This window comes from Cryptomeria japonica, chromosome 10 (genome assembly GCF_030272615.1).
Source record: "Cryptomeria japonica chromosome 10, Sugi_1.0, whole genome shotgun sequence".
In the NCBI taxonomy this organism is placed as follows: domain Eukaryota; kingdom Viridiplantae; phylum Streptophyta; class Pinopsida; order Cupressales; family Cupressaceae; genus Cryptomeria; species Cryptomeria japonica.
The window spans coordinates 773,710,404-773,737,404 of record NC_081414.1 but is presented as its reverse complement, the minus strand read 5'-3'; the positions used below and the strand labels follow the sequence as shown (position 1 = coordinate 773,737,404).

Sequence of the window (27,001 nt, the reverse complement as noted above, 5' to 3'; positions counted from 1 at the left end):
TAACCTGATATGTTTTATTGTCTCCAACAGATCGACTTTTGAACAATTACATGATATGTTGAAGCTACATAAATCTTTATATTTATTCTTGTGGCAACCTAGGGTGTATGTGAATGTGTTACACATGACGAAGGTTATCTCACTCACAATGACATGACCATCACACTGATCATATGCATGTAATATACTACGGCTAGGCACATGGACATAAATGGTTGAAGAGACAATCATTGCCCCCATAATCAAGGTTCTGAAGCTTCCTTTCATTAAGGCTTTAAGCCTTTAAGCATCCGAAGGGCCTCCCTGGCCATGCTTGTCATTCTCACATGATGTACAGGAAAAGAAGGTTGACTGGTGCAGATTCTTTCTTCGGTTTTGCACAGATACATTAGATTAAGTCAACATTTTCCCTTTTCCTTACAATTCTGTGGTTTCAACTGGACATGTGGAAACAACCCTTTGATTTTTTCCTGTAAATTGTCCTAGATCCTCATTACACATGGTGCTAAAGTCATTTATGTGTACTCTGCTCCAGCTGCTCACCTGGTTGCTTGAAATGTCAATTCTGTCTTCTGTTGATAAAGTTATAACTTCTTCCTAATTTGCTTAAATCTACTTTGTCATGCTAATCTGACTGTCCTCTTGATTTTATATTTTATTTGTGACTATATGATAAAAATCAACACATATACAATGAAAAAGAAGGCTAAGATTCATTCAGAATTTAAAATGCTGGTTATATTTTATGCAGATTGGGACTTATAGATTAAAAAACACAGACCAAGAGTTATATTCCAAACCAACATTTCATTGAAAAATAATTTTCATGTTAGCAACAATCATGTAGTTTTGGTGAAAAATTGTAACCCCGAGTTGTGTCCTGATTCTAGAGAAGTTTCTTTTAAGAACATAACTGGGAGCCAACAATAATACAAAAAAGCTCAGGTCCATTTTTGGTTCTCAAGTCCACATGGTAATGGAAATTAATGATAAATTGAGCTGTCTACTTCAAATCAGATAACTGGAAGGAAAACCAATATTATGCAATTTCACTATGAATCTGTGTCATCTTAATTTAGCAATTTGGATTCATAGAGGTAAAATTTGCACCTTACATTCAAAGTACTGACTTTACAATAATATTCATTCTGTAGATTCACTACACTGGAAGATTTTTGGATGGTACAGTTTTTGACAGTAGCTACAAGAGAAACAAAGCGCTCATCTTACGAATAGGTGTAGGGAAGGTATGCAATTTGTTTTAACTTTTCTCACAATAAGGGTATACTATACTATGATTTGCTATTATTGTAGTAAATGATATATATCCTTCCATTGCTTCCAATCTTAAATAGGCATAGCATGTTTCCAGCTAACTTCGAAAAATAGGTTTTTTAAGGCACATGTTTATGTACCTTGTTAACATGCTCAAAGTGTTTGAATATGTTAGCCACTGTTTGCTATTCATGATATCTATAGAATTGCAGACATGCCTATGATTAGAATTTTCTGGTACTGGATCTCTTGTTTACTCACCAATAAAGCTATTTCTCACTTTCCAGTAATCAATCAAGTCTGTGTGAACATATGGCAAAGAAAGTGCAGGGGTATTTCAAACTGGAACTTGAGGAATTTTAGCATGATGCATCAGTTATGGACTTTCAAGATATTATAACATTTGACAGCTGGTCCATTGAGAAACGCATCTTTATTTATGTAGATTGAACTTACGACTAAATAATTATGTCTATAATACTTTTGAAACAATATGCTTTGGCAAGCTTGGAGGCAAAATATGGTGTTCTTTGATTTGCATGCATGTGTAAACAATTATGTCATGCACTTGGACAGCTCTATAATATAGAATCCTACTCAGGCATCCACTTATCTGATTGAATCCTAATCTTTGATTGAATCAGTGTTGTAAAACATAAATCTGTTATTGCATGAAAAGGATTACGAGTTACCTACAGATGTCGTAGTGGAAGGGACATAAATTTTACACATTAGCACTCTCACACAAACATGTGAATGCATGCACCTACAATCATAAATGCTAAGACATAAGTCACTGAGTGCTATACTGAGTTTTTAATCTTGTGATAGATTTGGGTGTAATTTAGCCTCCCTTGGTTTTTTATTATAGGTGATCCCTGGATGGGACCAAGGCATCTTAGGTGGCGATGGAGTTCCACCAATGCTAGCTGGTAGGTACTTGGTTTCGTGTCGTTTTGTTTTCATCTTCTTATGGACCCTGTTGCATTTAAAGACAATACATACTAAGACACCTCCAACCTTTGATCATTGTGCTAATGTGCAGGAGGAAAAAGAAAACTTAGAATTCCTCCCGAGCTTGCTTATGGTCAATATTCAGTTGGATGCTACGCAGGTAAACATTTCAAGAGAATTGTTATATCTTATTACCAAAGGAGCAAACTTGGACCTATGACATTTTATGCATGTTCCATTTCCCAGAATGCCTAGGAGTTCAGAAAAGTTATTCCTATTTTAATGTTAATATTTGGATAATAGCAGCCAAAATCTTGCAAAGTAAGTATTCATTATAGATTACAATGTCATATCATATGCTGCGGATCAGTGATGCTTTTTAATAGAGGATCCTTCTTTATATAACTCTAAGTTGAATGCACATTAGTATCCATTTCAAATTCTGTTCTTAAGGAACTATTGCAATCTTCATGACTTTGAACCTAAGTTACCGGGTATGCCCTTAAGGCCTCCCACACCCGTATTGGGTACGAGTTCACCCAGGGGTACGCTTGGGTACGTCCCTGGACATTTGGGTACACCCAAAGGTGCTGAGCACCAAAAGTAACTAAAAGAGACATTTTTTGACTTTTTTTTGCCTCCAAAAACTTTTAAATGCCCCTAAAAGCACCATTTCACCCAATACAAAGATCATTTTACTCTCTTCTCATTTTCTCTAAATGGATACACCCCTGCACCCTCTCTATCGTTGGGTTTTTCTCACATCTAACACCTCGTGCAGCTTATCATTGCTGCCCCTCAAACCCATTAGGGTCTTCACTTACAAACGCCCACTAATTGGGATCTTAACATATAAGAATTTGATTACAATGAGGGGCTCCGGGAGTGGAGTCCAGAATCAACTTAGACAACTAAAATTATCACTATTAAAATTGATAAAGATAAATATTACATATTTAACTATCAATTGTCATTTAATATCTATCTTTATTACTAACATTTTGGCATTTGGCATTGATCAATGATGAAGTATCATACTAGCAAATGTATTTAGTTTTACAATTCTGTATTTATAACTAAAATTATCACTAGTAAATGCCAATTGATAAAGATAAATATTAAATATTTAACTATCAATTGGCATTTAATATTTATCTTTATCACTACCATTTTAGCATTTGGTATTGATCAATGATGAAGTATCATACTATCAAATGTATTTAGTTTTACAATTCTGTTTGTTTCTATACATTTTTGTTTATATACACATACATATACATATGTTCCCAAACGTACCATACCCAAGGGAAAAAATTGCGCCGTACTGGCAACTTAGTTTTGAACAAATATATTCTTATGTTTGGCTTTCTCTTGTGAGGGATTGACCCAAGGCCCAAGATTTAGTAGAATTAAGTATTTTCTATCTATGAACATCTGGGACATATTGCCTTATGAGGGTGAGGGTTCAGATTCGGGTTTGGGGATTCGGTTTGCAGGTTTGGCTAAATTATTTCTTGGGGTTTGGCTTTTCGTTAGTAAAAAACATGCAAAATTCATATATATATATATATATATATAATTATGTGATATAATAATTATATATATAATTGTATATACAAAAAACTTTAAAATTAATAAACTGAATGCTCACTCTAATATATTATTAATAAATTTTAAAACATTGGGTTCTATCTGTAGTTTTGAGAGTATGGATATAACACATGCATGTAACTCCTTTGGCCAATCACAGGACACATGACAAAATGCTCTCACTTAAACTAATATTTCCATGTGGACTTCAAATCATGTGATCTGGAATGTTAAGAGCCACACCCACATGCTGTGTTAACGATTGCACACGCTTTGTTGACTGCTGACTGGAACTGGCAGTGAACCCACCCAGACGCGGCTTGAACCTGGACCCGTATCGAGGCCCTGATGCCAAACCCGGTAACGTAGACCCTGGGACATGAGACTTGTTCAAAAACCTCATTTTAGCACTGGTTTGATATGTCATCACTACTTTGGTAGATTAATCTCAGTAACATAACTTCATGGTCAAGAAATCTAATACCGAGGTTTCATTTTGCTCTTAACCAAGCTCCATAGAATACCTAGAGTTGTTTGTGATGCCCTCCTAAATGGCACAATTGTTAGTTCTTGATCAATCAAAACAAAACACACAAGATGTTAACGTTAGTCAATCAAAAACTAAAACATGAAGGCATTCCAAAAGAGACACTAAAAGAAACATGCTAAATATATCTAATAAATAGAACAAATGATCATGAGACATCTCCAACTGCCTCTTAGCATGGCCTTAGCTTCTTCTCCCTTGTTCCTCTCCTCTCCAAGTTCCAAAATAGTGTAGCTCTCAGCAGCTTTTTGCACTATGGATGCTTATGGAGGATTGAGATTTGTATAATAGCTCCAAATATGAAATGAAAAGCTAATAGTAATGCTAAAATGATGTATTTTAACTAAAAAGACAAGATTTAGTTATGCTATGCTAAAATGCTCTCTAAAATGGCTATAGTCTAAATGCATACAAGTTTTCAGGATCTGGATTATGAAGGAATGGGCTCTATTTATAGGAAAAATGGAGCAATGGATGGTCAGGATTGAAAGGTTTAATCAAGGGTCAAGCTTGAAAGTTGGGGATCCATGTGCACAATTGGCACCAATAAAATAGTGACAAGTGTCAACACAAGATTGGGTTGAGAGAAGAGGTTGGAGGCATTAAAGGCCTGAGAAGACCTCATGGTTATCTAAAGGCTAAGGGTCAAGTCTAAATTAGGATTACCCACTGGATTAGGAGTTAATCCAAGGATAAACCTTTGTGCAAATGATTAAGAGATAATCATGGTCAAAGCATTAAATGCTTGATGAGACCCTTGGGTTGGATAGAGGTTGAGTCAAAACAAATGTTTTAACCATGTGGGAGGGTTGAATTAACCATTAATGGTTATTGGAGACTTTGGGGAATTAAGTGGTTGAAAGTTGGAAGCCTTTAATAGTTTTCAAAGACTTTGGGGTTTTTGGTGGTTGAAGGTTGAAAACCTTCAATGGTTATCAAAGACTTTGGGGTCTTTGAGAAGTGACTCCATTTTGCTTAGGAATGTGACAATATTTAGGGGATGGATTAGGCTAATTAGGAAGGGGTTAGAAGAATCTAGAAGGTGATTAGATTTTGCAAGTGGATTTGGTGGGTGAGGGAAAATAGGATTTAATTAAAATAAAAATTCATTTATTTCAAAATGTGTGCAAGTTGCATTTGTAGGAAAATGCAAGTGGGGTGGGGATAATGATTTAAATAAATGTTTTATTTAATTTATTTAAAAGAGGAATAGGGGATTTAATTAAATAAATAGATTTTATTTATTTAATTGATTGAAATTTGATTTAATGAATTAATTAAAATAAATTGAATAATTTATTTAATTAATAGAAGAATGTTTGGGGATGAATTAATTAAATATTAATTTAATTAACTGGTGGCTAGTGGATTTTTAATCAAATAAATACGAAATATTCATTTAATTAAAATGGACAGATTTATGTGACTACATTTGCCCCTCTTTGAGACGGTGCAGTTTATCGCATCGTTTCAAAGAAAGAAAAACTGGTGTGAAGAAATGCCCCATTAAAATGTTAATTTAATGGGTGGTATGCCCCCTCGAGAGATGGGCCGAAAATTTTTGAAAAATCGGGCGATCTCTCGAAAAAGAATGAAAATTGGCGAGGTGATAGAAAAGAATAAGTTAGCAACGTGGGTGAAAAATAGAAGAAAACGGGGATAAAATGGAGAAACATCAAGCCAGTGAGTACCCTTAGGTCATACAGGAGATACAGTGAAAATGTGGTGGTTGTTCTTTCGAGTGATGCTATACAAGTGATCAAAATTGGTTGAACAATCTGGTGCAATCGGTTTAATTGCCCCGGTCAAGTCAAAGCATGACAGTTGATGCCAGTTGTTTGCTTGGACAAGATAAAGTCTGAGTAAGTGAATCAAAGTGACCTGATGAGACTTAGGCAATTGATGCAATTGCCCGATGAAGTCAAGGTATATGAAACAAAAATACTCGTTGAGACTTAGACAATTGATGTAATTGTCCGATGTGATTGTGTTTGATTGGTTGATCAATTGATGGTGTGTGCATGTGATGGATGGTTGTGGGGAATCATGGCAACCCCGTTGAGACTAGGTCATTATGATAAATGCCTGATGTAGTCTAGGATTACCATAATCGATTACCTGTTGAGACCCGAAGATACTTGATCAGAGTATCTGTTGATAGTCTAGGTGTGTGTGAGTCAATGTACCTGTGCAGACAGAGTAACTTGCTTGGCTTATTGGATGACTTAGGATAGGAAACACAATCCCTCCGATTTAGATGGATGGTAATGAACGTGGCTTGATTGGGTTGATTGAGAAATGATGTAGGGTATGTGATGCTGATTATCGAGATGGGGAGGGTGAGGGGGGGTGGGTTCGATGTTAGATAGAAGAAAGGGAAAACCTATGACTCATTCCTATGGAAGAAGAGGAAAATAGAGTATGCATTATTATGACTATGTATGCATGATATGCAACTATTATGAATGTATTGATGGGTGGAATGCAACGAAATGCAATATATACAGATGAGATGAGATGACGATCCATAGTGCTCTATTTTCATCATTGAGCTTTTAAAATGTTGGAAGAGAATACAAGCATCTTGACACAATGATTCAAGATGACCTGAGTATTTCTTTCATGGATTTGATATAGCAAGTTAATACAAACGACTTGATATAAGGGTCAAGTCGACCAGAGTATTGCTTGCGGAACAGACAAGGATTATCTCCTTTCGTGCATGACTTGGATCGTCCTCCTTGATCTTAGACTGATCAGATCCTGAGACAAGTGCATACCATACTAAGAGATAAAAACTTTATCCAATTTGGAGGAAGAGGAATCAAAGGATGAGCATTGTACCTGCAACCAAACAGTATATATACATAAAGAATAAAGAATATGGATCCTTGGTAATGACTCATGCTCATATGGTCGAGGTATACGCTGTAGTCAGCAAGCCGTAGTGATCTATGACTGTATTTTTGCCTATGATCACATAGCTTAGTGAACTTCCCACGTAGACACCATTAGTACATGCCCCAGAACTTCATCGGAAATGATGCGCAAATGATACAAAACAATGCTGCAAGATCCTGATATAGATAAACGAGCGATTGTACTCACAAATCAACCAAGTATTTGATAGCTTAGCATAATTTTCTTGTCAAAGAAAATGTCACTTTTGTCTTTGTTTTGGTAAGGAAGGATGCATCCTTGTTTTTAAAGACAGTTTCTGATTTGTTGATGTGGATTGTGTGGTCGTTGGTAAATGGTCATTGTGTGAGTATTTTGTCAATGTTTATTTTGTATCTGATCGGATGAATATGTACAAGGTGTTGCCATGTTTTTGTGTGATTTTTGATGGGTTTTCTGATGTTTTTTGGATTTTGTGAAACAATTTTGAATGTTTTTGGTATTTTGAGAGTCATTTTTGAATGTTTTTGATATTTTCTGATGATTGCCTGAATGAAGAGCGTAATGATATATAAGACAATGTAGAATCTACTTCCATCACGAGGGTAAGGGTATTGCCCCCAGTTTGTAGACCTGACTATGAAAAGGTGGGATGCTAGACGCATGGAGTACTTTCTTAATTGCAGATCAAATAACAAGCCATGGTTGGGATGGATGGATGTATGTGTGCATGAATGTGATCGCAACAAGCTTTGAAAGATAATGGAGCCATTGCCTTTACGAGTGGCGCCTGTTTGCCAGGTTTTCACCATCGCACTTACCCAAGGTGCCACCAGAGTGGTTATTCACTGTTTGGATGCATGATTTTTCTTTACTTTTTTTGAATGTTTTTGTATTTTCTTCAGGACATTTTCTGAATGTTTTTGGTATTTTCTGATATGCAGGGGAGCCTGATGCCTTGTAGACCTTAGGTATAAAACCGTTTGAGGTGCATGCTATTGATTGGATCTGCGAGTGGTTCTCCATCTGATGTAGCCAACTGATATGCCCCGGACCCGAATACAGCAGTGACAACATATGGGCCGAGCCAATTTGATTCAAATTTGCCTTGATGTTCTCTGTTTGGTTGGTTGCGAGGATTCTCTCGAAGAACAAGATCACCTACCTCAAATGTACGAGGTCTAACTCGGTGATTGTAGCTTCTACTCATGCGCTGCTGATAGGCTTTGAGATGGTTGTATGCAGCTTGTCGCTTCTCATCAAGTAGCTCCAAGTCCTGAAGGCGTGAGACTCTGTATGCGTCATCATCAATGAGATTGTGCAATGAAACTCGTAAGGATGGTATCTCAACCTCAATAGGTAAGATAGCTTCAGCACCATAGACCAATGAATAAGGAGTTGCACCTGTAGGGGTTCGAATGCTAGTTCGATATGCCCATAGCGCTGGATTTAATTGAACATGCCAATCGCGGCCGACATCATTGACTGTCTTCTTTAGGATCCTCAATATGTTTTTATTGGATGCTTCGGCCTGACCATTGCCTTGTGGGTAATAGGGAGTGGAAAAGCGGTGTTGGATATGAAATTTCTCACAAAGCTCACGGACATCCTGATTTTTGAAAGGAAGACCGTTATCTGTGACAATGGACATGGGCACACCATACCGGCAGATGATGTAGTTGAGGATGAATGAGGCGATCTGCTTGCCGGTGACTTGGGTAAGTGGAACAGCTTCGATCCACTTTGTGAAATATTCGGTAGCGGTAATAATGAATTTATGGCCATTGGATGAAGATGGATGGATTTTACCCACAAGGTCAAGGCCCCATTGACAAAAAGGCCATGGTGTGGTGATTGGTGGCAGTTCCTGGGCCGGTGCATGTATCAGGTCGCCGTGAACTTGACATTTCTTGCATTTCCTGACAAAGTAGTAGGAATCCTTTTCCATAGATGGCCAATAGTATCCAGCTCGCATGATCTTCTTGGCTAGTGATGGACCACTTGAATGAGTCCCGCAAATTCCTTCATGTACCTCTTCCAAAGCCTTTGTTATCTCATCTTGTTCCAGACATCGAAGGAGAGTACCATCAAGACTACGTCGGTATAGGGTTTCGGCAATAATGGTATATCGAGCAGTTTGGCGAATGAAGGTTTTACGTTGGTTATTTGATTGGTTGGGAGGAAGGGTGTGATCGCGGAGATAGGTGTAGAACTCACCGTACCATGGGGATTCAGAACCGACAAGGCGACATATCATCTCAGATTCAGGGATATCATAAGCGGGGATCCAAAGCTGTTCTACCAAGAACTCGTAGCGTGTTGAATTCTGTGGAAGATCTAGTAGAGATGCGATGGTAGCCATGGCATCAGCAGCTCGATTCTGATCTCTTGGTATCTGCTCAAAAGTAATAGTAGTGAATGATGTCTTTAGAGTGTCCACCATTTGCTTGTATGGCATGAGTTTATCATCTTTGGTCTGATATTCATCAGTTGCTTGTCGAATAACCAGTTGGGAATCGCCATATACTTGCAATTCTTTTAATTTCCATTGTATGGCTAATCTGAGTCCTGTGATCAAAGCCTCATATTCTGCTATGTTGTTTGTGCATGGAAATGTGAGCCTATAAGACTTCGGGATGCTATCACCTTGAGGTGTGATAAACAAAATGCCTGCCCCCGAGCCGTACCTAGTGTATGAACCATCAAAATATAGTTTCCATGATTGTGCTTCTGTGATCATGAATATCTCTTCATCTGGAAAATTGGAAATGAGAGGATGATCGCCTATGAGTGGTGCATCGGCCAACTGATCTGCAATGACCTGACCTTTGATAGCTTTACGGTCCACATACTCGATGTCGAATTCACTTAGAATCATCACCCATTTGGCCAAGCGACCTGTCAATGCTGCTTTGCTGAGTAAGTACTTGAGTGGATCAATCTTTGCAATGAGTTGTACCTTGTGTGTTAACAGATAGTGTCGCAATTTAGTGGCTGCCAGGATTACTGCTAAGCAAGCTCGCTCAATAGGTGTGTAATTGAGTTCATAGCCCACCAGTGTGCAAGAGATGTAGTAAATAGCACACTCTTTACCTTCTGCATTATGTTGTGCCAGTAGCACACCCAATGCTGTACTTGTTGCTGAGATATAGAGCAATAATGGTCTACTTGGATCTGGTGGCATCAACAATGGTGGATTCATGAGATAGTCTTTGAGTGACTGAAATGCTTGCTGGCATTTGGCATCCCACTGAAAGCGGATGTTCTTGTGTAGCAGATGTGTGAATGGGTGACACTTATCGGCTAATTGTGCAATGAACCTACGGATGGATTGAAGCCGTCCTTGTAATGTCCTTAGCTGGCTGATATTCTTTGGAGGTGGCATGTCCATGATTGCTTTAACCTTTGCTGGATCGACCTCAATGCCTTTGCTTGAGACAATGTATCCTAGAAGCTTCCCGGAGGTCACTCCGAAGACACATTTCTTTGGGTTGAGTCGAACATGGTACTGTTCCAGTCTATCAAAGATTTTATCTAAGATGTGAAGATGTCCATCTCTTGTGAGTGATTTTGCTAGTAAATCATCCACATAGTCTTCCATCATAGTATGCATCATGTCATGGAAGATGGTGGTCATTGCTCTTTGATAGGTCGCTCCTGCATTCTTTAGACCAAAAGGCATTACATTCCAGCAGTATGTGCCCCATGGACATGTGAAGGCTGTCTTATGTTGGTCCTCTGGTGCGATCTTTATTTGATTGTATCCTGAAAAGCCATCCATGAGTGAAAGCATGGCATGTCCTGCTGTTAGATCCACTATGATGTCGATATTTGGTAGAGGGAAGTCATCCTTAGGACATGCCTTATTCAGATCTCTGAAGTCAGTACAAATGCGGATGCCCCCTTTTGGTTTGCCAACTGGCACAATGTTGGAGACCCATTCTGCATAATCAATTGGTCTAATGAAACCAACATACAGGAGTTTCTTGAGTTCTGTTTTGACTAGCACGGCAATCTGAGGATGCATCTTACGAAGCTTCTGCTTGATAGGTTTGGCTCCTTTTGCTACTGTGAGATGATGCATGACTAAATCTGGATCAAGCCCAGGCATGTCTGCATATGACCATGCAAAGTTGATCTGGCGTTGCTGGAAGAACTCGATAAATTGAGGCTGTTCCTCTGGAGTGAGAAGAGATGCCAGATGTATGATATGAGGGTTTTCAGGAGTCCCCACATTGTATTCTTTGGTCTCCTCAATGAGGATCATTGATCGTTCCTGTTGTGTATTAGCAGGGAGAATGTCAAACCCTTCATCCTCAGGCGCCTCAGAGAGTTTTTCACCGTTGGATACGCTCTTTCTTTTTACTTTTGTCGGATCAAATAGTGCCACAGTGTGGTTTTCACTAGAAGATCCATGTTTTATTGTTATATTTTTGCAGCTGAAGGGTTTGGCATCCGCCCCGAAGTATGCTGCGCTATTAAGTTCAATGGCGAATCCAGCTTTGTGATCCCCGCTTGGTAGATTATCCCTTAATTCTAAAAAGTCAATGATAGCCTCATCGTTCTGGAAGAGGTCAAGACATGGGGGATTTGGTTGGTTCCATTCAATGAGTTCAGGGTGGATAATGGGCATTACTTCATCGATTAGATTAAGTTCGTTAGAGGTATCAGTGAGGGTTAAGACAGTGTGGTGAAGGTCATTGATGGTACTCTCCCTGTCAGAATCAGGCGTAGGATGAGACGTAGGGTCTGTGGAAGATGTTTCCAGCTCAGGTACCCAAGTGGTCTTTATCTGTGCTTCTCCGTAAACAGGGATGTCTTTGCGGGGCGGAGGTGGTGATGTGTCTTCCTCATCTGAAGTGTTAAGCTGTACAGAATCAAATTCCCACTCATGTGAGTCGGTCTCTGAATCACTCTCCAGCATCCGATTACTATACCATACTGGGATGTCTTTGGAATTAAATACTGCAGGCGTGATTGGTTTATGTACTTTTGTGGTGATCGGTGCTGCAGGAACCATGATGGGGATTAAAGGATTTGTTATTGGAAGTATCGACAATGGTGGCTCAGTGGTTTCTGCAGGAACTGCTGGTGCCATAGATGTCGTGGTGGGTTCTGATGCAGTTGCTACTGCTAATGGTACTGCTGGTGGTATTACTGGTTCATTTGGTGGGATGATTGGCATTGTAGATGGTTGTGGTGGGTTTGTGAGCCTCGATGGGGCAGTGGGGATATTGCTTGATGGTGCTTTGATTATGAAAGGTGTCCTCTTTACAGTAGGTGGGCAAAATGGTTTGCTGGGTTTTCCTTTGAATCTGAGTTTAGGAAGGATCTCTTTTTCAAAGCCTAAGCCTGTATTACCTTTGGGCTTGAACTCTGGCAGCAGCGGTTCATGTCGTCCTTGTTTGCAGTATCCCAAAGCACTCTGACCATCATACCCCATTCTTTGCATAATGAGGAGGCCTTTGCCATATTGTTCCGTAGGAAGTGTAACTCGCGGTATGTCAGTGGTGATGGGATCCTTATAGATCCAGTCCGCTAGGTCCTCATCTTGTGTTTCTTCCTCTTGACTCTTTCCAAGGATGAAAGGCGTTAGGGCACATGCTGGCGTGATTAGTGGTTGTTGGAGTAACTGCTGTGGTTTACCATGTGTTCTTGGAGAAGTGGGCATTTGTCCCACACAAAAGAGCTGACTCAAGTTGTATTCTCCAGGACCTTCCTCTGCGATTTTCATCTTAAGCTTTTCTTGCTTGGGTATAGGGGTGTTTGAACTGGCAAGAGAGGCGGGATTTACATATGATGTGGAGGAAATGGCTTCCCTATTATTAGGAACAGTAATCTCTGGTTGATGGCTGATGTTATGGCAAAACGCAAAGGGATTTGCATCGCCCAGGATTGTGATCTCTACACCGTTATGTGGGAACTTGATACATTGATGGTAGGTAGATGGAACAGCTTGCATGGCATGTATCCAAGGTCTCCCTAATAATAGATTATATGGCAGAGGAAGGTCCAGAACCTGACAAATGATATGCTTTACCACAGGGCCCACTCGGATTGGTAGTACCACAGCTCCTTTGGATGAACGCTCTGCATCATCATAGGCTTTGATGGTGATCTTCTTACGAGGATCCACTGATTCTATTGCATATCCCAATGCTGTGACCAACTGTAGTGTACAGATATTTAGGCCTGCTCCATTATCAATCAAGACTCGCTTGATCCTGTGTTGGTTGACAAAGCCTTCAATGTGGAGTGAGGCGTTATGAGGTTGCTGGAAGGAAGAGTTATCACTTTCGGAAAAAGTGAGACAAGGTGATGACTTTAGACTTCCAACCATGGCTTGAAATTGGTCTGTGTTTAAGTTTGCAGGGACTGACGCCTCTTGGAGTGCTTGATCCAAGATTGTTTTATGAGAGGGTGACAGACGCAATAGCTCCAAAATGGATATAAGCGCAGGTGTTTTGTCTAATTGTTCCACAAGATTGTACTGCTTTGGGATGGAGGTGGTGCCTTGTGGAGCTGCCTTGATGGTAACTTTGCCGCGACGCGTAACAACATTGCAATTTGAGGTGGGATTTTTGAAGGTGATAGTTGCAATTTGTTCACTAGCATCATACAGGTGATTGACAGTGTAGTTATACGCAGCTTGCGTATAATCAGTGGTATTAGGACCTCGTCTGGAAGTGGAAGGACCCCTTTGATCTTGCGATGGAAGTGGATTTTTGAACATCTGATGATCATTATTGGTCGTTTTCGGATCATGTCCTTCAATCTCAATTTCTCCTCGATCAATAAGATCTTGAATGAGATCTTTCAATCGGTGACAATTACTTGTCTTGTGTCCTCTTCCTTGATGAAACTCACAGTGTTCAGTATCTCGCCACCACGCTGGTTTGACCTGAGGTTCATAGTTGGATAGCTTAGGTAGAGTGATCAAATTCTGATAAATGAGTTGTCGCATCACTGTTTCAATGGGTTCCCCTAAGGGAGTGTATGTGCGTTTTTGTTTTTGGATATTTCTTCGACTTTGGTACTACATACCTTATGAATCCCGCCGTGGCAGGTAAGGATGTGATATACTAAGTCTTGCACGAGCATAACAAATAGATGATCCCTATGATGGGGGAGTCACCACTTTTATCAAGCCACAAGTGACTTTTCAAAAAGCTATGTTTCTACTCAAGGAAATATGTATGGTGAGTATCTTGGGAGCAAAACCTTCTATGCTCTTGCACTAAATTATACCTCAAATATCCTCAATCAATAGAATAGGTGGGCTACTACTTAAAGGTGTTTAGTCATGTTCGATGGCTTTGGACATAAGTTCATTCTGCAGTGACTCACTTAAGAGCCTTGTAACTGGTGGTGGGGCCCATTTGTCCTTTCGGCCAGTTACACTGTAGGAACAGCTATACCCAAGGCTACAGCTTTCGCTCTCACCTGATTTCTATAGCGGCTCGAAGGATTTACCGCTCGAGGTCGTTCCCAAGAGTATCGATCCCTTGGCAGGCCTCTCTTAAAAAATAAAATTTTGAGTGTTACTAACACTTTTCTCTTGCACCTAGGACCACGAGAGCCAAGGGAGAGGATAGTGTGTGTTAGAAGTAGGTCCACTCGACTGACTTTTGTGCACAAGCGTGCCAAACACGAAATTCACTTGTTCTTTTTAATCCAACATTTGCAAAGATGATCTAACTATTTGGAGATGTTGCTCCAACAGCCATGGTGTTCATTTTTAGCTTCAAAGCAATATGTTTTGTAATCTAGAATTGAGAAATCCTGGTCAACTTAATGAAAAACACGTTTTGCTTTGAATGAAAATTTTTGTTTTTGCCAAAAATAAAGACAAGTGGATTGTTCTTTTTACTGCACCAAAAATTGAAGTGTGGATTGTGATTTTTAAGTCCCAATTGATGCAAGAAAGAAAGTTTGTTTTGTTGATTTTAAGCACCAAAACAAAATGTATCCCTAACTAGAAAACAATGAAAAACTGTTTTTTTTTTTTTTTTTTTTTTTTTTTTTTTTGTGTTTTTAAGTTCTTTTTAAGCACTAAATGAAATTTTTTTTTTTTTGTGATTTTTGTTGTGTTGTTAACCTGCACAAAGAAAAGAAACAAGTTAATAAAATCAATGCTCAAAGGGGGGCTTCCACAAGCCTAATTTTTGATTTTTCGGTTACAAATTTTACAAATCCTGATCTTGAAATGCCCTGAAATTTGACTAAGTCTGAAATTTGGAGGATCTTCCAAAAACTAGATTTTGCATTTCAACTCCTAGAGGTCTGAAACCCCTCTCAAACATCCTGAAAGTATATATGGAATATAACTTAAAGTATAAGAAAGAGAAAAGATAAGAGGAAATGTCACTTATACTTAAATGTTATATTCCATATATATTCTACCTCCCACAAGCCTAAAAAAATTTTTTTATTGGTTACAAGGCCTTTTTTTTATAACGTTCTGTTGCAATAGCGCTAGTCTGTGTTTTTGCAAAAGCGCTGATTCATGCAATAGCGCTAGTCTGCATGAGCAGAAGCGCTAATTTAAACGGTAGCGCTGAAAGAAGAGAAAAATCCGAGAAGACAAAAGCGCTAGAAGTGTGTCAATAGCGCTGAAACTGTGACAATAGCGCTAGAATGTTTCCAATAGCGCTGAAACATTTTCAATAGCGCTACTTTATGGTCAATAGCGCTAAAAGAAATTTTTCAATAGCGCTAAAACGCGTTCAATAGCGCCGAAGCGCGACCTGTGTGGCAATTTCAACAAGAAAAATGTTAATTTCAAAAAAATCAATCAGAAGGTTGCGTGTTCGATTCACGTCGGGTTCACCAAATGATGCCCTCCTAAATGGCACAATTGTTAGTCTAAGATCAAAGAACACAAAACACACAAGATGTTAAAGTTAGTCAATCAAAAACTAAAACAAATGAAGGCATTCCAAAAGAGACACTAAAAGAAACATGCTAAATATATCTAATAAATAGAACAAATGATCATGAGACATCTCCAACTGCCTCTTAGCATGGCCTTAGCTTCTTCTCCCTTGTTCCTCTCCTCTCCAAGTTCCAAAATAGTGTAGCTCTCAGCAGCTTTTTGCACTATGGATGCTTATGGAGGATTGAGATTTGTATAATAGCTCCAAATATGAAATGAAAAGCTAATAGTAATGCTAAAATGATGTATTTTAACTAAAAAGACAAGATTTAGTTATGCTATGCTAAAATGCTCTCTAAAATGGCTATAGTCTAAATGCATACAAGTTTTCAGGATCTGGATTATGAAGGAATGGGCTCTATTTATAGGAAAAATGGAGCAATGGATGGTCAGGATTGAAAGGTTTAATCAAGGGTCAAGCTTGAAAGTTGGGGATCCATGTGCACAATTGGCACCAATAAAATAGTGACAAGTGTCAACACAAGATTGGGTTGAGAGAAGAGGTTGGAGGCATTAAAGGCCTGAGAAGACCTCATGGTTATCTAAAGGCTAAGGGTCAAGTCTAAATTAGGATTACCCACTGGATTAGGAGTTAATCCAAGGATAAACCTTTGTGCAAATGATTAAGAGATAATCATGGTCAAAGCATTAAATGCTTGATGAGACCCTTGGGTTGGATAGAGGTTGAGTCAAAACAAATGTTTTAACCATGTGGGAGGGTTGAATTAACCATTAATGGTTATTGGAGACTTTGGGGAATTAAGTGGTTGAAAGTTGGAAGCCTTTAATAGTTTTCAAAGACTTTGGGGTTTTTGGTGGTTGAAGGTTGAAAACCTTCAATGGTTATCAAAGACTTTGGGGTCTTTGAGAAGTGACTCCATTTTGCTTAGGAATGTGACAATATTTAGGGGATGGATTAGGCTAATTAGGAAGGGGTTAGAAGAATCTAGAAGGTGATTAGATTTTGCAAGTGGATTTGGTGGGTGAGGGAAAATAGGATTTAATTAAAATAAAAATTCATTTATTTCAAAATGTGTGCAAGTTGCATTTGTAGGAAAATGCAAGTGGGGTGGGGATAATGATTTAAATAAATGTTTTATTTAATTTATTTAAAAGAGGAATAGGGGATTTAATTAAATAAATAGATTTTATTTATTTAATTGATTGAAATTTGATTTAATGAATTAATTAAAATAAATTGAATAATTTATTTAATTAATAGAAGAATGTTTGGGGATGAATTAATTAAATATTAATTTAATTAACTGGTGGCTAGTGGATTTTTAATCAAATAAATACGAAATATTCATTTAATTAAAATGGACAGATTTATGTGACTACAGTTTGTATTCAGCCATGTTTTTTGTTTTAGTATAAATTAGAACAAATGATTTTTCATGGCAAACACTGGAAGTGATATTCAATGGAAGGACAATCATTATGATCAGGATATATCTCTGTTCTTACATACCTTGATACGGCAATGTCTATGCAGCAAACTAAAAAGCAGTGATAAAGACATTTTTTTGATATTTATTAAATAGATTTAAAAATCAGATGATAATGTGTTTTGATTTTTAATCTAGTTAATAAATGTCAAAAAGAAAAAAGGGTTTTGTCAGTGCTTTTTTGTTTTCTGCATAGACAATTCCCCTTGATATTGTGTTTCATTAATATTCGTCTAAATTCTTCCTCATGGAGTACCAAACCATTGTATGATTGAGACGAACCGAAGCTTCCCAACTTCTGCTATTCTAAACAAAATGGCATATCCTTTGTTGAAGATTTTCTTCCACCGTAACATCTAGCCTACAAAATACGATACTACGTTCCCTACAATATGAAAGTATTTTTAAATGAGTACTGCCTGTTTCAGAAGCTAGCTGATGTTACCATGCCTTGTTTAGCTTGTTAAAAGTGAAAACAGTAATTTCTGATATAGACTATGTTCAGTCTCCAATGTATACTAGTTTTTATGTAGAATGTTATTTAATATTTTTTACTGAACATTTGCATATCTAAATTATCAAATCTAATATCAACTTTACTGTTATTCTGTGTTTTGCAGGAAAATGTAATATACCTGGCAATTCTACGTTGCTGTATGACATGGTGTATCTTGGGCCTTTTAAATAAAATTAGAAGCTATGGAACCTAAATTTCTAAGCTATCTAGATTTAAATTTTTTTGAGGTAAAGAAAAATAAGCATGTAATTAGAGGAATAATTTTGTGGTAGGTTGCCTTGGTATGTCTGCTTATATCTGTATTCTGGAAGTCATTTGTGCTCCCACATGAGAGCAAGAAAATTCAAATATGAGAGCTTCACAGTGATGGGTACTGTCATAGTTTCACTACTGTGAGAGCTTTCTTTTGATTCATAATTGATTTGGATATTCTGGTAAAAACAGGTATTTTAGTTTACCGTTGTTTAATCCAACACAATTTGCTATTGGGACTAAGTTGCATAATGCAAAAAAATGATGTTTGTGACAGTTATGACTGCCATTTACAACTTCCGTCAAAATTATGATATGTGCAATATCCAAATTCTTGCTCACACTTTTGTAATAAATTTTATGTACTTGTGTGATTACCTCATACACAAAGAGAATGTTGTATGATTGATAGAACATCCACATGCTGCTATAAGTTGCGAAATTTTTAAAACAGGTTGCCACAAAATTTTGAATTCTTTCTTAAAAGCTGGATATAAAATCAGCATGCAAGAAATGAAAAAGAGCAAGTAAAGAAAAATTGCAACACACAACAGCCTGATGAAAGAGATTTCCTAGAGAAACCAATCGTGTGCATCATATCACCTAAAATGCAAGGTTACTAGTTCACCAGAAAATTGGCTTCCACAACAATCCATCCTCCTTGTTCAGCATTCATTTCTCTACGTTCTCTGCAAATTGCACTTCCTACAAACTCAGATCTCAACTCTAGATGTTTAAGCTTCCTCTATGTCTCATTTTCAACCTAAGATGCGTAAAACTGTTGCAGAGAACTAGAGACCAAGCCATTTCAACTACCATGATGACAATCAATCCAGCTTTCATTCTAGGCAGTCATGTATCTTTTTAGTTTTTTGTAACAGTTCAAGAGCTTTGGTTTTTGTTTAGTTTCAAGAGCTTTATCCTGTGGTGGTTGCTACGACAAGTTTTGATTTAAACCTGCAACTAATTAAGATAATCAAAGGCAAATCTCTATATCCAACATACTTGGAAGACAATGAATCAATTACGTCTACTAATCAATCAGTGATCATATGTCCTTAGGAAGGATTTTGTCGGTTCTCCAAATGTCATAAGAAGATAGGTTAACACCATTTCACCTTCTCTCAATAGTATACGATTGTTTCTCAACTTACAAAAAAATGAATCTAAATGCTCTCTTATAGCGTTACTATGCTGAGATGATTCTTCTTGCAGCTACATCAAGTTTGAACTCTCACCTTTAGAGTACTACTCTCCTTATTAGAGTGCTTATGGAATTTTATGCCAAGCTTCTTCTTGAAAATGGCTTTGCTTGAGTGTGCTCATGCTCAACTTTCTGCTTCTTGAAGTCTCATTGTTCAACTGATGCCCATCACTCAACAAATAATTGTGATTACTTGTGTTTGTTTTGCTTGAATTAGGTCCAATGTTATTTAGTTCACAAAATTTGATCACAATTGTTTTATTTCACTATTTGGTTCCATTGTTGGGACCATTGAAGACTAATGTCCAAGGTGAAAACACCAAATATATATTAATAAAACTTGAGGATGGGGTGGAACAAAATATGAAGCTCTTTTAATTTGAATTAGAAAGAATTGGTGGACATTATGCCAAATGAGAGGAATATTCTCTAGAGATATGTACTCTTATATTAAGAATTTGAAGTTAATTGTTTAAGTTGTAAAGAAACTAGGGGCTTTAGAAGAAATAGATAAAAGATAGAGGAGGTTCATAAATGACTTGTTTGAAACTAAGTTCTTGCTTACTTTACTTTTAATTGGGCAATTTAGGACTAGAGTACTTTTGATAGCTAAGTAAAATAAATGTTAAAAGATGGTAGGAGAGGGGAAAGGTTTCATTGTTAATGTATATGTTGTCTATGAAGAGGGGAATCTCCCCTAATTGGTGAAATTCTACTTGGGGATTTTTTTGACCATGTTTGTTTTGAAAGAAAGGGCACTTTGTTTTGCAAGATTTCCTTGTCTTCAAAATCTTGGTCCACCCTTTTCCAAATTTTTACATTTATGATTTTTCTACTTTTAGCTATCTTTCTTCTAGGTAAGTCATTGAGTTTAAGTATTTTTAAGTTGCTTCTACTTGAGAATTCTAGATTTGTGCTTTTTTCCTAGGCATTGTTTAAAGATTGAGTCGCATTTGAGGAAAGATCAAAGCATTCAAATTGTTTTTCCACTTGGAGATATTTTGCACATGTTTGGGCTTGATTCTAGTTTGCTTCATAATGTATTTGTTTGGTTGCATTCTCGAGGAGGGAGGGAGGAGGGTTCTAATGGTAATGTTGTTATGTTAGAATGAGTTTGACCCATAATGGATTATGATGTATCTTTAGGATTATGTTTAGTTCAACATGAATGTCTTAGAATTTGGTTATATCTTTTTTTTTGTTTGATCTTTGATTGAATCTAAATTGACTTTATATACTAATTTTATATTTGACAATGTCTAATATGGGTTGATAAGTGATATTTGTTAGTGTAGGTTTTTATTTCCTAATTGGTTATTTATTTTCCTATTCTTAGTTTTTTTCTACATTTTTAATTAAGCTTGCTTAGGATTAATTAAGTGACTATTGGTGTGAGTGGGTGCAAGGTGTCAGCATCTTCCATGGGAGTTACATTTTCCTTTTTTGGGCTATTGTGGCGGTCTCTTCCCATTGGTCATATTTGCCACCTCTCCCTTCTTTCATTTCCTACATATATTTACTCTTACTTAGTTTTTGTATTCCATTCTATTGCATTGAAATTGCATTCTGCAATTTTTTGCTCTTACATTTTCCTAATGCTATTTTGCTTTTGCAACATTTGCATTTCTCTCTTGGAGTTACTCTGTGTTATTTTGATATTGTATCATTTACATTCACAATTTTATTTCTATTTGTGTGCACTAGTTATTCTGGGTTATTCATCTTTTCAGATTCTAATATGGTATTAGAATCATTCTAGTGCAAGAATGGATTTTAGTTTTCTTATTTGAGAGATCCAAGGGGGCTAATAAGTTTTCAGCAGGTTTCTTAAAAATTGAGTATGCTCTTCTCTTGCACTTCTATATGAACTTGAGAATTAGAAAATTTTGAGGGAAAATTCTAATCAATAGGTTTTTTTGTGCAAATTATTTATAAAATTTGGGTGTTCGCAACAATCCGGTAAGAGAAAGATTGGAGGAGGCTTCTTTTTTTGCATCAAATTTATGTCTTCTGCAAGTCAAATTGGAAAATAGTTTTTGGGTTTGCTTCTCAGCTTCAAAATACCATTTGAGTATCGTTTAGATTTTGCAGATATTGATCTGATCTTGCAAAAATTGGTGTCCAAAAAACATTATGTGATGTTTTTTTGGCTGTAGAATGTCAAATTAAATTAATTTTTTTAGCTTTTGGCTCGATTAAATTTTTTTTTCTAGGTTTGGTTCATACCTCAAAAAATATTTTTTGGTTCTTGATATTATCTAGATAGATTTTTCAGAAATCAAGTCAAAAGTTTTTTTTTTTTGTTGCTAGGAAAAATTGTTCCTGGAGTATAAAATCAATTTTTCAAAAATTCATATATTTTTCCTTGAGTGTCAGATTTCAATGAATAGGATATCGTTGGAAAGATAAAGATGGGAAATTTCCATTTATATTGGTCTTGATTAGGTTTGTTACTTTCCGTTTTCAAATATTTCATGCTGAAGTTGGTCTAAACAAAACTACATAGCCATTTTTTCCTAGATTTTTGTGATTGCACTTTTGACCATTGTGAGTCTTAACACTACTGTAATTTGGGAAAAACTTTGTAATCACACTAAAATATAAAGTTTCGGCATTTTATTATCTTGGGGGGGGGGGGGGGGGGGGTGTATTTTTGAGACTATTGAAAAGAGTGGGGGTGTACTGGTGTTCTTGTGTTCTCTTTCTTTTAGCACTTCTTTCAACATTTCTGCATCATGGATCAAATAACAGCTCCCATTCTAATTCCTTACAATTATTTAAGAAAATTTGGTTTGCATGGGATAACAATGAGATTGGAAATTGAACCTACTATTGATGCAAAAAAGCCTAAGTGGTTCAATAGATGTGATGAAGCATATGAAACTTTGTGTTTGTTTGCATCTCTTGATTTACTCTTTCATATTGAATCTTTGAGTGCTCCTAATCAAATTTGGACAAAGTTAGAAACTTTATTTGGAACTCAAGATACAATGAGGGGTCATATGTTGGAAAATGAACTTTAAGTCTAACTCCAACCAATTTTAATACAATCAAAGATTTTTTCACAAAACTAAAATCAGTAAGGCTGTTGTTAAAGCAATGTGGAATCAGAAAGAAAGATGAACAATTGATTCTTAGTATTCTCTCTAAGCTAAAATCTGAATATTCAATATTTGTTTCCACTTTCTATGCTACTAAGGGTGCACTTGGGACTCAATTTGCCATGCCATCATTCGATGATCTTGTTATTTCTCTCACACAAGAGCAAGATAAGCTAATCCAGATGGACACTCTAAAATCTTCTAAGTCACATGCCTGACTATCAACCAAGGCACAAAATAATAGAAAGGACAAAGTAGCAACAATAAGGAGAAGAAATAAAAGAATAGCAGTGAGAAGGATCAGAAACAAGCTGTCTCAAAAGCATCTAATGAGATTTTATCTTCTAATGGTGACAAGCCTAAGAAAGAGAAGGTCAAATGTGTCTTGTAAAAGACCCGATCATGATGAGCATAAATGTTTGAAGAAACAAATTGATCAATTGACACATATTCTTGAAAAGAATAATATTAGTGTACCTGAATCGGTTAAACAAAGTTCAAGTGAGGGGTTTATCAAGGCTAAAGAAAACAAAAAGGGGAAAGGAAAAGGCAAGGCCCTTGTAGCATTTTCTTCACCACCATCCACTTGGGTGTTTGATTCGGGTGCCTCGCACCACATGGCTTCATCAAAGGATGAACTTAAATCTCTGGAGCCATGTTCTTTGCCTTCTATTCTAATGGGTGATGACATTCCTGTTGAGGTGTGTGGGAGAGGGTCTATTGATGTGGGGGATGACACATTCCATGATGTTCTTTGAGTGCCCTCACTATCAACTAATCTCCTATTAGTATATCAGATTTCTTAGACGGGTTCAGGAAATCAGATTGAGTTCTCTCCTGATTTAGTGGTAATTTGTGAATTGCAGAATGATTCTACAGTTGCAGTTGGGAAAGTAGATTATCAGTCTCAATTTTATTTGTTTTCTCATTTTGTTCCCGATCCTCCTTTATCTGTTTTTCTCACTCATTCTGATGAAGTGAGTAACTTGTCGCATCAGCAGTTTGGCCACTTAAACTATTTCTACTCGCAACAACTCAGTTAGCATGACATGGTTACAAGATTGGCTCAAGTTCACTTTTCTAATGGTGTTTGTCAAGGATGCATTCTTGGGAAGCATCCTGAGGAGAAATTTGACAAAGCCAAAGCTTGGCGAGCTTCACAACCTTTGGAGTTAGTACATAGTGCTTTGGTTGGACCATTTCTACATCCAACCTTTAGTAGAGACTGATATGTTTCGACATTTATTGATGATTTTTCTAGATACACCTTTGTATATTTTTTCAAACAAAACTCTGAAGTCTTTGATTCATTCTTGGACTTCAAAGCATTTGTAGAGAAACAATCTAGGAAATCTATCAAAGTTCTGTGTATAGATAATGGGGGGAGTATGCCAACAACAAGTTTGAGCAGTTTTGTGTCTCTAAGGGCATTGACTTGCAACATATAGTTCCCTATAGTCCTTAGTAGAATGGAGTTGCAGAACGGAAAAACCGGTCCTTGAAATAAATGACCAATTGTATGATTCACTCCAAATCTTTGACACCACCATATTGGGCAGAAGACATTAACTGTGCGTGTATATCTATAGCCAAGTCCCTCACAAAACCATAAAGGGGGTAACACCCTTTGAAGCTTGGACTGGTCAAAAACCCACAATTAAGAACTTTCGAGTGTTTGGTTCTCATGCATGGGCCCACATTCCAGTAGAGAAACACAAGGCTATCGATTCACAAATTAGGGCTTATATATTTGTTGGATATCCAAATGATGTCAAAGGCTATAGGATTCTTGATCCTACCACTCATGAGTTGTTCATTGAGAGGAGTGTTCATTTTGAGGAGAGCCATTCTATCTCTTCTTCTACCACTTCTCCATCCACTATTATATTGGAGCCACTACATCATGATACTAGTGTTGGCAATTGACACTCATTCGGTTTCTTATGTTGTCATTGATGGCAACATATTTTGGTTCACATTAACATCCGACAGACACTTCACCGACATCAAGAATTTCAAAGGTAATCGACAAACTAGGTACCGGTATGGGAAGCCGACATCACTTGGAGATCCGACAAAGGGTAGTATCTAACAAAGCATTTTATAATTTGTATATATTTGTAATGAGATGACATGTATTATCATTTTGTATGAAGCTGACATATGGCATAAATGTTTGTAAGGGTGTATAAGTCAGTCTATTAGGTCATTTTCATATGACATTGTAGACAAGATCTGAAATGCAAAGTTTATGTATGCGAGATCATTTGTATGCAAAAATAATATTCTGTAATGATCTGTAGATGATTTCTAAGGTACTCATAAGGTGTATGTTATTCCGACAAGGGTTTAGGTCTTAAGAACCAGAACTGTCAGAGCTTTAACCAGAACTCAATCAATCATAGTAGATGCATTGTGAGTTCAGTTTTGCATTTTTGTATCAGAAAGTGATTCTAGTAAGTGAGACTCTTGGTGATGAGCAGTGTGCTCTAGCAGTGTGGCTTCCTGCATGTGCAGACCCTTATTATGTGTAATATCTCTTCATATGGCTAGTGAATTGATATTGTGGGTCACAAATCCCACTGTGGTTTTTCCTCATTGAGGTTTTCCACGTATAAATTCTTTGTGTTATGGTGTTCATTTATGTGATTGCATTATTTGTTATAGTTATATGTATTTATGTTTATCGGTTGATGAATGAACGCTTTAATAAGGTTAATATCTTATATTTCGGTAGAACACTGATTCCCCCTCCCTCTCAGTGTTCTTGGATTCCAACAATTGGTATCAGAGCCTTATGCCTCAGAGGAAGCCTAACAACTTGAGGAAGATCTTGAATCCATAATCCATGGAGATGTGTTTGAGACAACAACTTGAAGTTGCTCTTGAATATTTTGAAGTTGAAAAATTTAAGAACATAAAGCTGGAAGATGAACTTAGATCTGCAAAAGAATTCATTATCACTTTGCAAGAAAAGATATTTAATGCTCAAGCCAAAAGGAAGGAACTGTGGGAACAATTGCAAGATCAAAATGATGAAGAAAAGGTTACTTTGAAGAACCTATGTCAGAAGCTGAATCAAGAAAATAAAGTTATGAAGAATGAAACGCAAGACCTAACTATGAGGATGACAAAATAAATTGAAGACAAAAAGAAAAAGGGGGAAGATCTTGATAGATCACTGCAAGACAGATCTGAAGAATACATCAGGTTGGCTCATGAAAATGATGCGTTGAGAACAAAATTAGTGCAATTCCAAAACAATGAACAAGAACTTGAAAGACAGATGATAATCCTAAGAGATGATCTGACTATTGCAAATGAGTATAAGGACAAATTCAAGGCTAGTTCAACACAACTTAATGAATTATTGGAGAGCCAAAGGCAAAATAAAGACTCCAGAGGACTTTGATTTGAACAAGGTCAGAGCTCTGGTACTGCAAATGAAGATCATACATTCGGCATGCAGAATGATCAGAACAACTGGAACCAGAGGACACCGATAAAGGCAACTCAATGCTCATAAATTCAATGGTAGATGCTTTGTTTGTAATAAATTTTGTCATATGGCTAGACAATGTAGAAATAGAGAAAATCAGAATTATAACTTTGTCCCCGGTCAATGTTCCAAATGCAATAAGTATGGTCATAAGATAGAAGATTGAGAATGAATGTAAAATGTCATGCATGTGGAAAGTTTGGACATATGGCTAATCAGTGCAGGTCAAGCAATTATCCTGGATATAGAAATGCAATTCAAATGAACAATGTTACATGTTATGCATGCAACACAATTGGACACATGGCCAAGTTTTGTAGAAGCAAAAATCCGTCGGTTAGCAATAATGGATCAAATGATAAAGGAAAGAAAAAGATAAATGAGATTCAACATGATCATACCAAGAGATGGGTCAGGAAGTCAGATGATCAATCGAGAGATGAAACCGCTTCGGTTACCCCACTGACAGAGAAAAATGTTCCTGCACCGACAGGAAGCTCATTCAACAATTGAGGAAGATGCCTTAGGCGTAGGCCAATTTCATGAAAAATTCTACACATTCCCTGGGAAAGAGATCTGGAAGGAAGTTTCAGACATTTGAGAAGGTTTATCCGGCATATAAATGTTGAATCAAGATCTGGTATGTCTCACCGGAAGGCATTTATGTCAATGGTGAATTAGGGTTTTTCAAAGGATAAAAAGGAGAGGAATCCAACAAAGAGCCAAAAACCAGAACTTCGTTGTTGGCAATTACCACTGTGAATGTTGAGTAGAAGAGAAT

The 27,001-nt window shown here is 37.2% G+C and overlaps 1 protein-coding gene across 2 annotated transcripts in view; it reads left to right on the top strand.

The window, feature by feature from the left end:
* Positions 1-18,757, top strand: part of LOC131026957 (photosynthetic NDH subunit of lumenal location 4, chloroplastic) — a 45,029-nt gene extending 26,272 nt beyond the window's left edge. The window contains exons 2-5 of one of the 2 annotated variants that reach the window (XM_057956948.2): positions 1,155-1,247; positions 2,147-2,207; positions 2,321-2,389; positions 18,268-18,757. In XM_057956948.2, the coding sequence (XP_057812931.1) occupies positions 1,155-1,247; positions 2,147-2,207; positions 2,321-2,389; positions 18,268-18,335 (291 nt within the window). In that variant the 3' untranslated portion in view covers positions 18,336-18,757. The remainder of the gene's footprint in view (positions 1-1,154; positions 1,248-2,146; positions 2,208-2,320; positions 2,390-18,267) is intronic. The other variant, XM_057956949.2, reaches the window with a different exon arrangement.
* The last annotated feature ends 8,244 nt before the right edge of the window (positions 18,758-27,001 follow it).